Source organism: Epinephelus lanceolatus, chromosome 9 (genome assembly GCF_041903045.1).
Source record: "Epinephelus lanceolatus isolate andai-2023 chromosome 9, ASM4190304v1, whole genome shotgun sequence".
Taxonomy (NCBI): Eukaryota; Metazoa; Chordata; class Actinopteri; order Perciformes; family Serranidae; genus Epinephelus; species Epinephelus lanceolatus.
Genome location: NC_135742.1, coordinates 37676456 through 37690845, shown reverse-complemented (window position 1 = coordinate 37690845; position 14390 = coordinate 37676456). Strand labels below are relative to the sequence as shown.

Below are 14390 nucleotides of genomic sequence, written 5' to 3'. Positions count from 1 at the left end.
GGAGTGACACAGTGCGCAGCTGAGACAGTGCCGTTGTTATTGCTGGATGCACCAGAAGGTTTGAGGAAAGTTTACACATGTTTTTGTAAATCATGGTTTACACATGTATTGTAAAAGGTTGCAGTAACAAGCCGAAGACATGGAGCAGAGTGAAGTTTCACGTGGTACCAACCAGTAATACGGACAGGATGAAACAATGGCTATTTGTGCTGGACATTGACCCCAACACGCCTGTGGAAATGGTCCGGAAAATGTTTGTGTGCTCCTGCCATTTTTTACCGCAGAAGCTCAGGAATGATTCAAACTCCTTTCTTGAGAGACACTGTCACACCATCTGTCGGCATCACTAAACGAGCAGACGCGGTAAGTGATCGTTGTGTATTTTGCTCAGCAATCTCTCTGCTGTAACGTTACCTCCATGTTGAGTAACATTAGCCTACAACCCAAGCATGGTAAATAAGGCTAAAATGCAAATGTTGTTGTGGTTATGTTATGGATAAGTGCTTGCCCAGAGCATATAGTGAAGTGACTGGCATTACTTCTCATTGTTGGGAATAAACAGACTGCTAGGGAACATTTTATGTTGTTGTTCCTTCAGGAGTTGCGGTGATTTATGAGTGTGGAGTTAGCATGTTATTTTGAAGCGTACTCTGTATTTATATTGCACAGGTGTACCTAATAAAGTGGCCAGTAAGCCCCACATTTACACCACCGGCTCTGGGTCTCCCCTCAGCCATGGACGTCGGAACTATTTTCTGGGGGGGGGGGGGATTTTTTGTTGGGAGGGGCGGGGGAAGCACGCACACTTATCAATGATTAAGGATTTGATTTGAAGTTATTTTATAATGACATGCAGTTGTAAGAGAACTAGAATGGATGAACACGGCATCTTTATTGTTAAGAAAATGAAATTTTGATAACTAAATCAAGCCATTTAAGGAACATAACAGCATTATTTGTAAACTTGAATGGAAAAAAAGAAAAGTCTGCGCTCCTGACTCAGGGCTTTCATGCATTTCCAAAAATGGACCTTCTCTCAGTTGACCTACTGATGAAGATTTTAAGCAGGGTTGAGACATCGCTTTTATCCATAAGGTCACTGTGAGCGTTCATAATGGCCAAATGTGTTAAGCGGCCTTCACATGATAAAAACAATGTGCTTCGCTCACCGCCAGGTGCGGCACAGAGGTCAGGGGTTTTACAGCTGATCATGTGTAGAAGCCTTTAGTCTCTCCTGCGTCATGGTGTTGCGCAGCCAGGTTTTCAGCCTACGCAAGGCTGAGAAAGAGCGCTCGGATGCCGCAACAGATACGGGCAGGGCCAGACAGAGCTTAATGAGCTTCTCCACCTCCAACAGCATGGAGCGCGTTTGGGGCTGCAAGGTTTGCAGGATGGACACAACATCCTGGATGCCAAGGCTACTGTATGTAGTCAGGCAGGCTGCATATCACATCAAAAGCATAGATCTATGCATTAATGATATGAAAGAGATGCGGGGGGCACCCCATCGGCCGCACCCCCTGCGCCCCTAGTTCCGACGTCTATGCCCTCAGCCCCTGGTTGCTCGGCAGCCTCAACCTCTCTTCTTGCTCTCTCTTCTTCCAAAACCTGTAACTCTTCCTCTGTATATTCTGGCTTCTTCTCAACAAACTTGTTGTTTTGATGACCGGAGTAACTGCACTAAACATACGCTGTTTGAAATCACTCCGCCCAGCAAGTACTGTATGTCTGGAATGTAGTTCCAGCTGTGCATTTGGCTTCAAAACAACTCTGTCTCGTAATATTACATTATTATTTCATAGCGTGGTGAATGTGTGAACTACAAGTTGTCCACAAGAGCGTTTTGGAGTCATTTGATGGTGTATTTGATTAGTTTTGAGGGAGAGAGGAACCTGTACCGTTCACCTCCATTTCAGCGGGCAGCTATGCCCCACCGATCTCAGAACAGCACGCACTGACAATTAAAGGTAATGTACCTACTCATATGTCTATAGGGATTACGGCAATAGGCGAATTTGCCAAAATGTCAAACTATCCCTTTAAAATCACCATGTTTCGGCCATGCTCACTGGCCTTCATCAGGGCTCACTGGCCTTCATCTGCCCTGATGAAGGCCAGTGAGCATGGCCGAAACATGTTGGTGATTTTAATGTTCATCATGAACTAGCCATTTAATAAAGGCCTTTTAACTTTTGCACCAGAGAAAAGTTGCCTTGGATTTTGTTTTTTCAAGATCTTTAAAAGTTTGTTTCAGCTTTGCAACATCACCAAACTTTTGGTAACACTTTATTTTACGGGTTCCAGAGGTTCCTTATACTGTAACGTAACTGTAATACCGTAACAGTTTTTTTCCCCTAAAAAACAAATATTATATGTTTTGAGCAGTAATAGAAGATGTAATCATATCCTTTACTTAAGTAAAAGTATTGATACCACACTGAAAAGACTGAAGTACAAGTAAAAGTCCTGCATTCAAAACCTTACTTAAGTAAAAGTAAGTAAGTATTATAAGCTAGATGTACTTAAAGTACTTAAAGGTATACTATGCAGGAATTTATCTGCTACTGTTACAGCATTGCCAGTGAAAGTGAAAGCCAACACAGCTTTGTCTGCTTGGCGTTTTGCCTCGCTGTATTTGAGTTACGCTTCAACGCTGTGTCTGCCATTTTCATAGCTTCCTCTTGAATGCGTGCTGCTCACAGTCTGGCACCTGGTCGCTATGTTTTTATAAAGTCTCGACCTCACCTGTGCTCTGTACCCAAGAACTTCCCGACACAGCAAAATAAGAAGACACTAAGAAAATGCAGGCAGAGGGCAGAGCCTCTGCAGATACATACACCACCACACACTCCTAGTGTGTCATAAGGAATAACTTTTGTATGAGACTATACTGTACATTGTTGTTTTTGGGGTTTTTTCTTTGGAAGGGGGATATCCTGCATAGTATACCTTTAAAGAAAAAGTATTCAATGGGCAGCAAAATATTCACTCAACACAAAATCTGAAACGTAACTAAAGCTAACTGACAAGCAGTAGAGGAGTAAATTGTATAATATTTGCCTCTGATATGTAGTGGTGTAAAAGTACAACGTGGCATAACATAGACAAAAAAATCGAGTACAAGTACCTCAATTTTTTTTACTTAAGTTCAATACTTGAGTGAAAGTACTACTAGTACCACTGAGTATAAGAAAGAACTATAAGAACATGTTGAAAATGAAAGTTTCAGTTATACTACATAATAAACATAGCTGGCTAACCAACTAAGTTCACAGTCCTTTACATGTTCCTGTAAAGTATTGGTAGTTATTAAAGCTTCAGTTGGTAACTTTTTAAAAAAAAACAAAAAAAAACTTTTTGTCACACTTGCTAAACCTGTCATTACATCAACACAGAAGTGTAAGAGACAAATACTCTGTAAAAAAATCCTCCTCCCAAAACAACCAATCAGAGCCGAGGTGTCTCTAATGCAGTTGTCAATAATGTTAATCATCACTGCTCATCACTGTCAAACTAGGCAGTGCTGATCAAATATGAATCAAGAGTCTGTTACAGCATTGCCTATTTCTCGCCTCAAATGCTTTCAGAAACATATTCTTGTGTACTGTTTAGCTGTAAAATGAGAACATTTGCGGCAGCCAGTGGGCAGTACTTCATTTTCAGCTCGACTGTTTCAAACATGGTAACCAGGTCACAAACTTTCTCATTTTACAGCTAAACAGTACACTAAAATATGTTTCTGAAAATTTGAGGTGAGAAACAGGAAATGCAGTAACAGAATCTTGATTCATATTTGATCAGCGCTGCCTAGTTTGACAATTTGACTGCAGCTCATGAACAGTGATTGACATGATTGACAGCTGCGTTAGAGATTCCCCTGCTTTGATTGGTTGTTTTTGTTCATCTGCAGTAATGCCATTATAAGCAAAACGTGGAAGCGGAAGGACAAGATTTTTTTCACAGACTTTCTATGTCATGTAATACTTCGTGGATATAGTGACAGTTTTTAGCAAAAAGGACAACACCTAATTTTTACAAAAGTTACCGACTACAGCTTTAAACTTAGGATTCTTGATAGCTACTGATAGATGCGTGATTTGATGATAAATATACACCAAAGTCACTAATTACTCATATCAAGCTGTCTAAATATTAACAAAATCCAGAGACAATGACCAAATAGCAACAGCAGAGCAGACATCTTAGGTCGTGTTGAGGTGTCTCCATTATGTATCATTTTACTAGCTGCAGGAAAAACTGAAAACAAGCAGGCGATCAGAGACAAGCCCACAGCAAAACCTATTCAATCTGTCACTGTATAAATGTACATGCAGTTAACAAACAATACTCCTCTGGTATTACTATATCATTTCCTGGTTCTTTCTTTAAAAAATTAAATTAAGGAGTGGCTCCTTCCTACAATGTCTTGGACCATTGTCTCTGCTTTCCCTATAATAATACCAAATTACATAGTTCTTCAAGGGAAATTCTTAGGAAATTACTAGAGTCAGAATATGAGTCATTACCTCACTTTTTTTAAATATAGGCTATTTTGACAGTGCTGATTAGTTGCCAGTGTGTTATCATTACCGTGGACTCGTTGCCATCTAGCAGATTCTGTGTGAGCCTCCGTAGCTCTAGCAGGCTGGTGTGGAGGCTCCCAGTAGGCACATCCTTGGCTGAGGACGTCTCAGAGGACTCGTCCATTGAAGAGTCAGTGGACAGCGCTGAGTCTGTGACGTCGTTTCCCCGGAGATGGGAGCAGAGCGATCGAACTTCGCAGTAGGCTTCCCATAGCTGAAGACGCAGCTAAACAGACAAGGCAAGTGTTTAGAGAAGATTTTACCAATCTTTGTAATTAAACACAATCCTACAGTAACTACCTGCTCTCTCTCCTGCTCCTGCTCCTCCTGCTCCATGCTCTGTTCTATCTCACACAGCAGGCTGGATGGGTGCGGGGTGAGGCTATGGAGGCTGTGCTCCTCCGATAGCTCCTCAAGCCGAGCAGTCAGCTGCCTGTGGGACACCTGAACTTCCTGAAGCTCCAGCTGGCTCTGCCGTAACTGGACACAACAGAGGAGGCAAAACTGTGGCTTAGCAGTGTACAGGAAGCACTAGTAGCGGTCTGATGGGTCAGCTGACCACTTCAAGGACAAAGTGTGGGGTGTATACACACAAACAGCTTTGTAGAAACTAATTTACTCACAATATCTACAGAGGTAGTAGCTATTAAAGATTTTAGGTCCTTTTTTATGTGTCTGTACCTGTAGGTCCTTATCGTGAGACTGCCTCTCCAACACCAGCGTCCTCTCTCGGAGATCTTCCACTGTATTCTGCAGCAGCTCATTCTCCTCCAGCATGGCATGCACCCGACGCTCCAGCTCCATCTTCCTCTCCGACAGCATCTTAATCTAACGTGTTAAACAGCACCAGTCAGTTACTGTGCCATGGTAGATTGGCATTAATCTGAGAAAATATAAATTGTTTTGATTTCCTGGTTGATAGTGGACCAATGGGCAGCTATGGACCTGATTAAAGGCTAAATGTTGTTGTTTTTCCTGACTCTGAGGCAAGCTGGGCTCTTACACAAGATTAAAAAGTACTCCCACTGGCCTAAAGAATGTTTGTTGCCTAGCACAGGCGTAGGCGTCAGTTGCCACCCTCGTCTTTAGGAATGCCTTGCTGATATGTTAGCATCTCCAAAAAGCTTGCTATTAACTTATTCCACACTATGAATGTGTAACGGCCTTCCACTGAAGGTTAGCACTGCAGAAACACAACATGTTCCTCATGAATTGTTTTCCCTTGTAGCTGCCTGAGACAGCTTTCCCCATTAAACAAACATCAGTTCATTTTTATCCCTCCTGCTTTTGACCTACATCTGGTAACCTACTTCACAGCGCAGGAGCTTACATGTGGATCATTTGTTTTCATTACCATATGAGTGTCCACATTGCCAGGTTCTGGCTATTTTGGGGGCTGCTATAGTCTCTGTCTTCACACAAATAGGGCAAAAAGCCATTAGTCATCAGCACATGTCATATAAAGGCAAAGTGTTGGAAAAGTGGGAGCACCCAGACATTGCAGTATCTCAGCTAAATATAGAGCGGTAGCCTTTTCTCCCAATTATAGCGCAGGCTCTGCAGACTGGGTGTTTTCTGCCTGGCTTTGAAAAGAAGCTTTGGGGAAATCTGATTTGTTGTTATGCTCCAACAGTACCTTTGTTCATGACTTATCAGGCTGATATCATACATGACACAGCTGACATTACAACACGTCATGCTCTGATAACAAAGCATATTCTTCATGCTCAATCTCATGAAACAGGGATTGCCATAAGGATTTGGAAATGTAAAATACAGATTTTTCATTCATATAAAAATATAAACATAAAATAAGAAGACATTATATGTAAAACGTCACGGTAGCCAAGTTATATAAGGTCAAAAGATTCAGTATTTCATTCAGCATGAGATTCAATAATCTACCTTATAAAATAATGTTACTCTGCCCCATCATCAACTCATTTAATTGGACAGAGGAGGTGCAGTTCTAATTCAAAAGAAAATAATGGTGCAATCCTTGTTTCTATTATTTTACAAGACGTTACATGCAGCATGCAGTCTGACCAATAGGTAGCGTTCGGTAACCACTCACTTCTAGCCCTTGCTGCTCCAACCAAGAGGAGAAGGAGGGTGAGGGAAGAAGGGATGGGTGAGGAGAAAGATAAAGATAAAGATTACGAAAAGAGAGTAAAAGTAGTTTGCGAGTAATCCTACAACTACCCTGATTAAAAAAAAACACCGCATAGCAGGTGAAAGGTGAACACCATCCTCTGACAGACACAATATTTGTTTAACGCAATGTTTCCCTTTGGTGGGATTTTTATTCCACTTATCAGAAACTCCAACTTTAAAGCGAGACTTTGTAACTTTTGCCAAACAGCAGCCCCTGTGGTAATTGCAAATTAATGGGACACTGAGTTGTTCTTTATCTCCCAGAATTCTCTCATCAACTGTTTTAAAAACATAATTGAAACCTGACCAGACTGAGAGCAAGTGGGATGGGACCAAAAGCAGGAAACAACAAACATGTTTCCTGGTGTGTTGTGGTATGGTTTGTTTACATCTTGTTTTACAACTGAAATAAGTACCTGTTAGGCATGGGCAGTGTCACAGTATTACTGTTTTTTCCTCGCAGATGACGTTCGGGTTCATTCTCTCCTGTTGCGTGGTAAGTGTGGTCCATTCGCAAACTTTATAACTAAAAAAAACTTCCACTACTCTCTATCGACGAACTACTAACACTCTCTGCTGTTTCCTCCTCCTTCTTCCTTCCTTCCGCTTCTTTGTTGATTTATTTATACACGCGAAACGCGTTCTCTGGCTGGCTGGATTGTGCGCTCGGTCTGCCGTACATACATGGCGGCGCAAGATGGCGACCTCTCTCAAGCAAGGCCCTTGCTATATATATATATATAAAAGCATAATTATAAGGCTACAAAAACCAAACAAATTTTATTTTATAGCAAATTTACACTTATATAAACATATTAATGGGCAGAATATTCAGATTCACATTCAGATTTGACAATAAACCATGCCAAATATTACACACTGGCCCTTTAAGTTAACAAGTCAATGAAGCCAGTCTTAGCTTGGTGAAAAAGAGAAACTTGAATTCAGAACGTATACAGTTGTATTTCTCAGTTCAGTAAGTAAAAAAGGCAAGACATTTTGTGATTCCATATTTTTTATGTATCAGACTGAAAAGGCTAAGATAGCTTGCAGAGCTGCAAACCCACAGGTCGAGTGGGAGGTGGGGGTAAGTAGGTAGCGCAGCACACAAATACTGTCATTTACTGTATACCCCCATGAAATTCCAGGCTGGTATGAAAGTAAAAAAAAAAAGATACCTCCAAGCCTGTAACATAAATAAACATAATGTAAAAGCAACACAAGTATGAGGGAGGTAGAAAATAAGCTAACTGCCTTTGTAAAGTCAATTACACAGCAATATCTACTTAGAGTTTGCCAACGTTAGCTAACATTAGCCACTATTAGCTGCTGGTCATACTAGGCCAATGAAGACAGTAGCAGCAAAACTCTTGTGTTTACTGAAGTGAACTAGACTGTGAATGTTTTAAAACTTCTTTCAAAAGTAACATAGTCTCGCTTTAACTTCCCTTGGGATCTGTTGTCACCTCAGGCACTCAGGCTTCTTGGTGAGTACCAATAATTGCAAACATTATTTTTGCAAATGTGACTGCTCGAGCTCTCTGCACTCTGAAAAGTACAATTCAATCAGCTGTACTTAATATAAAGTGATGAACAATGGAAAAAATGGTGCTGATAGCTACTCACCTCAGCCTGTAGAGTTTCTAGTCGTGTCATGTGCTGGCTTGTCGACATACTCTTCTCCCTGAAGTCATCCCGTAATGAATGGACCTGAGTGGACAGCTGCCTCTCCACCTCTGCAGCCTGGATGGAGACAGACAGACAGACAGGATGGTGAGAAAAAAAGACTCTACATTCGCCTTAAATGCGTCCGCTCTTGGTTTAAAAGTGTACTCCAATGAATGAACCACTACACTCACGATGGATGAGTTGTCAAAACTGACACAATGCAAAGTAACCGCTGACGGTTCAGATTCTGGTCTGTTATAGCAGCTAATGTGGAGTCTTTTTAACTCACATCCCCAGATAAATTTCATTTTCAAACTTGAAGTCCTCAGACCAAACTACACTGACTCAAGTGACATCACTTGAGGACTTTACACAGATCCTCCAGAGACACTAAAGGCTATATTCAACTCTATTCCTATGTAAAGTAGGCCTGTAAAATTGGTTGAGTTCTCCTTTAATTATTGTTTATGGTGATGTTGACATAACAGCACATTGTGGAAGTGTGACATTATCAACCTCTCAGTTAAATTAAAAAGATTGCATAGCAGCTCTTTAGTCTGTGTTCCCTAACTAGAATACTGAGGTGACTCATTGGAGACTGATAGCGAGTGTACTACACACACACAAACACGTAGACATTCATCAACACACTGATGTTCACCATGTACTCAGTGACATAGTCACTTGTACATCAGCCCTCTCCAGTCTGTTCTCGTAAATGGTGCATTTGGTAGATGTTCCTCTGAAAGCACAATGTTATCCAAATGTCATGGCCCTTTTTAAAAGCCTTAAATAGTCCACTGCTCAGTATTTGTGCAATCCAGCCCAGCAGCAGACTGAGTGCATCAGTTGAGCTTATTGGACAGGTGGGATCAGGCCACACAGAGCCTGGCTCAGCTTCATTAGCATAGAACTGCACTCAGGAAGCTACCGCTCGCATTATCATCACTGCCATGGCAACAGCAAAATCCTTAAAATCACTCACTTTTTACAGCTCACTGAGGAGACTGCACATATAGTAAATATATCAAAGACGCTGCAAGAAAGGGAGCAACTGATCTGCACACTGAATACAAATTACATTTTTACTTCTGGGGTAAACAGTCTTAAACTGTAAGAGAATCACAACACATAACTGAGTTCAAATTATGATCATTTTATTCAGGTTTGCTTTCACTCACTGGGTGCTGAGTGGACATTGAGACTATTATAAGTCTAAAGTACAGCCTCTAGGTGGCACTACACACTGCTGCCTCTTCTCAAGGAGCTCACAGAGAGATGAGAGGAGGCTCAGCAGCTGGTCGGGGTGTTTTCTAGGGCTTTGCTCTGAGCAGTAACTAATGATGCAGGAGTCTTGGCGTAACACTGTGTGGGTTGTTTTGTTTTGATTTTACAATAAATCATAAATGGAATTAAGGAATGTCAATGGACTTTATATTCTTTTCACGTTTCAAATACAATGGTAGATGTTAACATATACCTGCAATGTTTTTTTTTCTTTTAATTACAGTAAAGAAATGATTCACCCACCTCCTAGTGTTCATTCCAGAAAGGACTATTCCGCATGTTATACATCCCAAAGGTACACAGCACTATAACCATAATATATGGCCTTAACATACTAATGAAGTTACTTATTTTGTAAAATGACCATAATGATGATGGTTAAATTATTTCCAGCACTCTGAAAGAGAAAATCTCCTTCCTGTATATCCATTAGACCTGGGTTAAATGATGAGGGCAAAAAACATCTGTGAATCACTGTAATCTGAACAACAGATAAAGTTGAATATATCAGAACAATTTAAAAAATGTGAGTTAAGCTTTAATTCAAAGACATAATGATAATGGTTTACACTAAGTGGGTGGATGGCTAATTGATAAGCCTAAGTGATGACTAATAGGTTTTGTAGGTTTCATTATGGTGTGACATCTCCACGTGTACATCTTATACTCAAAGCAGATTAAACAAATGCTAAAAGAGAGGTATCACTGCTCTGTGTGTCAAATTCAAAAGATGGAAAATATATGAGTTTTAAGGACTCAAAGGTGACACATGGTCTAGGAAATCAAGATTTCTTTACATTATATCATTCATTCATTCATTTTCCGTAACCACTTATCTTCTTGGGAGGGGGGGGGGGGGGGGGGGGGGCTGGAGCCTATCCCATCTGACACTGGGCGAGAGGTGGGGTACACCCTGGACAGGTCACCAGACTATTGCAGGGCTGACATATTTCTTTACATTTAAACTACTTTATTAAAGACTTGAGGACTGATCTGCACAGAGATATGAATGGTATAACTAACCATAGAGGACACTGAGGGATATGCCATTCCAAATACCTTTGCTAAGTCCTACCAAGATAACAATGAGAGGGTTTCACGAGGAGGAGACAGATTCTTAGCAAAAGACATTGGTATAAAGCTGATCGTCCAGGAAAAGAGCATTGGCTTGATATGATACTAGACACTATGTCTGAGTATACAGAGGTGGGACAAAGTCATTGTTTTGCAAGTCACAAGTAAAACTTGAGGCTTTGCACTCAAGTCCCAAGTTAAGACAGGCAAGTCCCAATGTCAAGTCAAGACTGACAAGTACCAAGTCAAGTCCCTAGTCCTAAACTTTGAGATTTATGCTCCAAACAAGTCATAATGTGCTTTTCACCAAATGTATTGCCATTTTAACAACAGAGTGATAATATATTAAATTTCTAAAAGTCATGAATGCTTTACCTTTGTCTTTATTTGTTAAAACAAGTTTGTTGTAAGTTGTTGTGTCTCCATTTATATTTTTCACCTGCACATTTTGTATACTGCAATTTGTTTTTTGTTGACCACCATGTAGTTTTTGTATGTGAAAGAAATGTCTTTGGTATCATTTTTTCTCACTGGCGCACAGCAATGTAACATTAGTACCTTATGGTTCTGTGCTGCAACTTGATTGGATCCTGTCCTGGTTCAAACAAAGTGGATCTGAAGAATTAAGTGTCAACTTTCGGGGAATAAATAACGTTAACATCACTTGACTCAGGAAATGAAGAAAAATGTTCCTGACACATTTTTAAATAACATACTTTTAAAGGTATTTATTTTCAAGTCAAAAGGCTCAAGTCCACATGAAGTCAAGTCCAAGTCGAGTTGCAAGTCTTTTTTGATTCTGCAAAGTCTAAGTCATCAAATTTGTGGCTGAAGTCTGACTCGAGTCCATATCTCTGTCAATATCCCACAACTTTTTGAACTGTTTTGCAATGTATTGTGTGACTGTCTTCCTTCGATGTTTGATGGCGCTGTGCACTTTGCTGTATAGCCAAGGAGTGTTTCTTCAGTGTTTGATGCATCAGCATGGTGCGTATGTTTGCCTATCAAGGGCATCATTATAGTGTTTGATGCTGTTTGTCATTAGTCTTGGTCAAAGTTTATTATTTCTTAGATGTACTGATGATTTAACCTTCAGTTGAAGGTGGTTAATATTGATGTATCACTGTTTATTTATTGTGATGGGGAGAAAAGTAACAAATGCTGATGGAATGTCACGTAGATGCAAAGAAAAATAACTAATCCAGCACTTTTTTGTTTTGTTTTTTTCTTTAAAGATTACCGACCTGACAACATCCTCAAAACTCCAACTACACAAACTGTCTTTGTATGAAAAACCCACTGCTGTGGATTTTGAAAAACTTTAATAAATACAGGGAAAAAAAAAATACAACTCTCAAAAAGGAGTTGAGGTGTCCATTGCATCCTCTGTTGTCCTCTAAGCCATTTCGAGTTTCGGCAGACACTGAGTCAAAAGAGCCCAAATAAGTCGACAATAAGCTAATGTCTCTGAACCAGTAAGTATTCAGTTATGGAGGCCAGATGTGAGTTCCTCTGTGATCATGATGACGATCCTGTCTCCTCTGTGTGGGAAACAGATGTACAGCCAGTGAAGGCCAGTGCAGCGGCAGGTCACAGTGGTAAAGTGACATCTGACCCACTGGCCCAGTACGCTGACAGATTGAGAGCATGTCGAAAAAACCACAGAGTTGACCGCGGACGGCCTGATGTGCAGATACTCACTTAATCTGCACATAAATTCCTCAGATCCCAGATCAAGCATCATCAGCATGGCAGGACAAACAGGGGCAAATCAGACTGCTGTGACAGAATCCAGGGCAGCAAAGTAGGGCTCAGCAGAGAGATACGTTTCCTTACAGCCTCTTTACTCTGACATTTATGTTGGTAAATACTGAATACTGTAAGTTCACCTTCCAGAGGAGGGCCAAAACTTGAAAAGTAGATATCACTCCTGTTGATCCAGTTGCAGACTGTCTGTGGCTGTGCAACAACATCTAGCAGATGTGATTGCAGGTGCATCACAGGTCTTCGGTGGCGCAACCTAGCATCAAACTATCTGTATCCTTGTGCCATTCTGTGGAGCACATTCCCATGGTAACAACACATGGAGTTTCAATTTGCATGTCACTCTGGTTGTCATAGCAACCGGGAGAAGTGGGATAGGGGGAGCTGCAACTAGCGGTCTCAATGCTTCTAGTATTTTCCTTAGTCACTTTCACAGAGTACTGCCTTGTCTAGACTTGTGGAGGATGGGCAACCCCACGTTCAAACGCTTGCATAACAAACACTGAGGGTGACAATATGTGCCAATCAGAGAGCTGATCCTGAGAGCAACAGCTACCTTGGGCTGATGGGAGGCAGACGTTACGTGCTCCGGTGACTGGATGTGAAGGAAGCTGATGGCTGGACAGATGCCCAGGGACTGTGTTCAACGCTGGCTTGAGGTTGTAGAAGGAGGAGTAAAAGTGAATCCTTTGCATAGTGTGATGTTGAAATACTGCATGGATGAGGCCACACACAACATAGGATGCCAACGTTCTACCTTTGTCATTCAAAAACATTATGCTGGGGCAGGGCGATATGGAGGAAATCAAATACCACCATATTTTTGACTAAATACTTCAATATTGACGTCTGCAAGAACAGACTGGTAAGACCAGAAATTACATCACTTTACTGTAATGCAGCCTTTAAACCAGGAAGAGACAACACATAACAATATTACAAAATCCAAAATTTAAGACAATATCTAGGCCCTAACCCAATAAATATTGACGTAAATGACAAGTCAAAAAATTGAATTACTTCTCCTCCAAAGCCTCAAATACACAACTTTGAAGCATCACTGGAGGCTGCTGTCACCGTTTAATTAAGCAAATTCTAGAGGTTGAGGGAAGTAGAATTGACCATGGCCATAAAACATACAGACACTTGTGCTGGAGTCAGTGCATCTCCAGCCTTCTCTGAGCATGTGTGGTAATGTAATTAGAGAAAGGTCCCCTTCCTGCTGGTTCACTCTGATCAGATTAGGCCTGAGGAGATTGGCTGTTCTCACACTCAAGACCCATACAGACCACCACACACCTCCTGGGCTCTCCTCATTGATCAATACGAATGGATTTCTCTGGGTGTATTGGATATAATTTATAGCTTCATCACCCGGTATTGGAAAATTCACTGACACATGCACACACCCAAAGAGGAATAACCACAGGGGGTATTTGCGTCAGCCCAGGATAAGATGTGACGAGACAGAGATTAATTTTTTTTAGCTTTTCCTTGTCCAAATATCTAAGTTACCTGCTGTTATTAATTAAGTAGAGTATGGACTGGAGTTGTTTTGGTTCCTGACTGGATGCATATGGCAAGGCTATTAGCACGGATTATAGCCTAATCCCCTCAGCGCTGTATATTACCCTGTGACTTACATCACTTCCTACGGAGTGCCCTGCCTTCTCAAGGTCATCTCACTGCAGCCAATTTAAGAACTGATTCTTAAGTTGTTAGGCAGGCAGTGTACTGTTTTTATACCTTTGGCTGCAAAGTTTGCTTTAGAAATCACTGGCAGTTATATGTGGAGGACAAACACTTATTCATCAATAAAAAAATACTTGCATAAATGAATTTAATAAAATGTATATTTAT

General features: G+C 40.9%; 1 protein-coding gene across 3 annotated transcripts in view; it reads right to left on the bottom strand.

The window, feature by feature from the left end:
• The window catches only part of bicdl1 (BICD family like cargo adaptor 1), a 31737-nt gene that overhangs the window by 10676 nt on the left and 6671 nt on the right, over positions 1–14390 (bottom strand). For 2 of the 3 annotated variants that reach the window (XR_004501366.2, XM_033620431.2), the window contains exons 3-7: positions 8364–8480; positions 6658–6669; positions 5265–5411; positions 4884–5063; positions 4591–4809 (exon numbers count right to left, since the gene is read on the bottom strand). Coding sequence is in view for 2 of the 3 variants with exons in the window: in XM_033620431.2 (XP_033476322.2) it covers positions 4591–4809; positions 4884–5063; positions 5265–5411; positions 6658–6669; positions 8364–8480 (675 nt within the window). In the remaining variant the exon portion in view is untranslated. The remainder of the gene's footprint in view (positions 1–4590; positions 4810–4883; positions 5064–5264; positions 5412–6657; positions 6670–8363; positions 8481–14390) is intronic. The other variant, XM_033620432.2, reaches the window with a different exon arrangement.